Genomic DNA, 3,592 nt, shown 5'->3' on the forward strand with positions numbered 1-3,592 from the left:
GGAGGAGGAGGAGGAGGAGGAGGAGGAAGAAGAAGACTGTGGGATCCTTGATACTCTCTGAGCTGGGTGGTTTTCTTGCAGACGTTTCATGACCCAACTAGGGAACATCCTCAGGGCTGGAAGGGAAGGGGGTTTGAGGGGAGGAGGAGGAGAAGGAGGAAGACTGGGACTTGAGCTATGTCAGGGCTTCTCAACCTTTGCAACAGAGAGATACGTAGACTTCAACTCCCAGGATTCCTCAAGCGGAACCCCCCAAGAGCAGCCGGGTGCTCAATAAAAAACGGTGACGGTCCCATTCTTGGGCTGCTCTGATTTTTAAAGCCGACATGTCTTTCCCCTGCAGGTTCCAGCTTCCTCCTGGTCACCAGCCCAGCCTCCCACCGAGTGGTCAACACACGCTACAGGCTGGTGAAGAAGTCGGCGGGGTCTCCCTTGATTTCTGCAGCCCCCGGGGCCGGGCCGGCTCACGGTTGGAAGGCCAGGAGACTTTCATTGTCCAGGTAACGTTTGCAGAGCCATCGTGCAGCCAGGCTGTGGATGCAGAGCAGAATGTAGATAGGGTAGGGTAGAATTAGAATAGAGTAGAGTAGAAAAGAAAATGGATAGGATAGGATAGGACGGGACAGAATAGAATAGAATAGAATAAATGAAGAATAGAATAGAATAGAAAATGGGATAGAAAATGGAATATAGAATGGAATGGAATGGAATAGAATAGAATAGCAAATTAGAATAGAATAGAATAGAACAGAATAGAATAGAAAATGGGATAGAAAATGGAATAGAAAGTAAATAGGATAGGGTAGGATAAATGTAGAATAGAATAGAATAGAATAGAATAGAATAGAATAATAGAATAGAATAGAATAGAATAGAATAGAATAGAACAGAATAGAATAGAAAATGGGATAGAAAATGGAATAGAAAGTAAATAGGATAGGGTAGGATAAATATAGAATAGAATAGAACAGAACAGAACAGAACAGAACAGAATAGAATCAGAATAGAATAGAATATGGAATGGGAATAGAATAGAATAGGATAGAAAATAGGATAGAAAATGGAATAGAAAATAGGATAGGATAGGATAAATGTAGAATAGAATAGAATAGAATAGAATAGAATAGAATAGAATAGAATAGAATAGAATAGAATAGAGAATGGAATGGAATAGAAAATGGGATAGAAAATGGAATAGGATAGGATAGAATAGAATAGAATAACATTGTCACTTTAAATGTATAAAATGAGATTTCGTTGCATATAGCTCTCAAATGATGATGATGATGGTGGTGGTGGTGGTGATGATGCATATAGCTATATAACCTTGCTGAGGAGCCTTTTCATCGTGATACAAAGATGGGAAATGGCTGCCTTTCCTCTCCCTGAGGAGATTCACACCATGGGTACAGGACTGCCCAAAACTCTACTGCTGAGCAAGAGAGATGCTAGGCAGAACGGGTAGCTACATTTTGCTGAGTTCAGACAACCGGCTGAATGTACACTGCTTCCGGAAGTCCAGTCTGGGCCTCGGAGCCCTGGAGGAGGCCTCCCAGGCCTGGAACGGTCCGCCGGAAGTGCGTGGATGCCACTTCCGGAAGTCCGTTCTAGGCCTCGGAGGCCCAGGCCTGCATCCAATAACAGAACCGGTGGTTCGGCTATTTCAATCCCACCACTGGCAATGCAGGTAGTCCTCGACTTAACGACCGATACGCCAAGCGACCATTCAGATTTCCCACAAACCTCCCCGGCTGGTAATTATGGCCCAGTCTCTTCTCTCTTCCCCCCCCGGTCACATGACCCCCCCGTTCAACTTACTTGCCAACTAGGCCCTATGTGTGTGTTTGTTTGTTTGTGAATCTGATTTGCCGCCTATCTCGCCGCGGGGCCGTTCTTACCCCAATAAAGGGAGCACAAAAGGGAAGTGAAATTATGGAACCATAAAATAAACAATTTTTTAAAAAAGGAGAATATGGGTAGTCCTCAACTTACAACAGCCCATTTAGACACTGACCAAAGTTACAACAGCACTGGAAAAAAAGTGACTTACGACGGGCCGTCGCCGCATCCTCCGTGGGCACGCGGTCCAAATCCAGACGCTTGGCGACGGGTTCGCATTTACGATGGTCGCCGTGTCCCCGGAGGGGGAGTCACGCGATCCCCTTTTGCGAACATCTGACGAGCAAAGTCAACGGGGGAAGCGGGATTCGCTTTGCGACCACGTTACTCACTTAACAAAGGCGATGATTCACTTAACAACCGTGGCAGGAAACGTCGTAAAACGGGGCAAGACTCGCTTCACAAATGTTTCCCTTAGCAACCCACATTTTGGGCTCTGTTGTGGCTGTAACTGCAGGACTGCAGTACATCCGTGTGATAACAACTTACACCTGTGCCTGCAGCGTCCCCCGGTCCCGGGAGGACTTTTTACTACAGCTTTTGCCGAAAAATGGCATTTCTTCCCGATTTTCAATAACGCCGCGCCCGTAGGGAGCCACCACTTCCCTTAATGTCCGTGATGATTTACTTAACGACTGTTGGAAAAAAAAGGTGGCAAAACCAAATTACGTGAACGTCGCGTGTTAACGACCGTGATGGCAAGGCTCCGCGACGGTCGCAACTTAAGAGGACTACCTGTATTTTTATCTGCCTCTCCCTCCATCCCTATTTTCAACCTGCGTGTTGCCTCTTTCCCAAGACCTTCCCAAGGTCTGCAGGTGGCTGGTTTCCACCTTGTCATTACGGCTTGCGGACGACCCTGCTTGGGGTCTCCCCTTCCGATTCACCCCAAAATTCACGGAAGGATATTTTCATCCCTTAGAAAATAACACACACACACACACACACACACACACACACACACACACACCAAAATGGATGATCAATAGCCATTTGCCGGCAATTAGTTTAAAGCGTCTGAATATATTATAAACTTCTGCAAATGAGGCTGGCTTGAAAAGAGGGAAAATGAATTTTTTTTTTAAAAAAAAAATCAGAATAAACTTCTTCAATTACTCGGTGAAATAAAAGAAAGTGCTGATCCTCTCTCTTTTTTTTTTTTGGTTTTAAAAAAAAGCTGATTATTCAGTATTTGTTGCTGTTTGAAAACAGTTTAAAAATTAAGAAGCAGATGCTTTATCTGGGCAACTTCTGTCGCACAGCGATTTAGTGGCGCTTGACAGTGTCAAAACAATTTACTATTTCAGGGAGTTGGAAATGGAAGTGGTGCCGTTTACTGCCGTCCTCCAACAATTGATTATCCCTTTCCTAAAAATAGCCCCGCTCGGTCCAAACGGGAGGCAGCCCTGCCTTCGCGCGGGGGAGGGCGTTTTTTAATTTAGGAATCGGGTTGAGGAAGAGGAGAAGGGGACTTGGGGAGGCCTGGGGCTTCCGGAAGGTTATTTGGAATTATTCTCTGACGTGAGTCAATTTTGGGGGGATAATAGGCCGCTATTGTAAAACCCTAGTAAGGCCACACCTGGAATACTGCAGCCAATTTTGGTCACCATATCACAAAAAAGATGTTGAGCGTTTGGAGAAAATTCAGAGAAGAGCAACTAGGATGATCCAAGGCCTGGAGGCTAAAACATAC

The 3,592-nt window shown here is 45.4% G+C and overlaps 1 protein-coding gene across 1 annotated transcript in view; it reads left to right on the plus strand.

Annotated features, from left to right (window-relative positions):
• LOC114923354 (zinc finger CCCH domain-containing protein 3-like) overlaps positions 1-3,592 on the plus strand; it is a 139,770-nt gene that overhangs the window by 88,734 nt on the left and 47,444 nt on the right. Inside the window, exon 4 of the mRNA XM_029286203.1 lies at positions 344-500. Within this exon, the coding sequence (XP_029142036.1) occupies positions 344-500 (157 nt within the window). The remainder of the gene's footprint in view (positions 1-343; positions 501-3,592) is intronic.

Source organism: Protobothrops mucrosquamatus, unplaced genomic scaffold (genome assembly GCF_001527695.2).
Source record: "Protobothrops mucrosquamatus isolate PMUCROS unplaced genomic scaffold, P.Mucros_1.0 scaffold3092, whole genome shotgun sequence".
NCBI classification, from domain to species: domain Eukaryota; kingdom Metazoa; phylum Chordata; class Lepidosauria; order Squamata; family Viperidae; genus Protobothrops; species Protobothrops mucrosquamatus.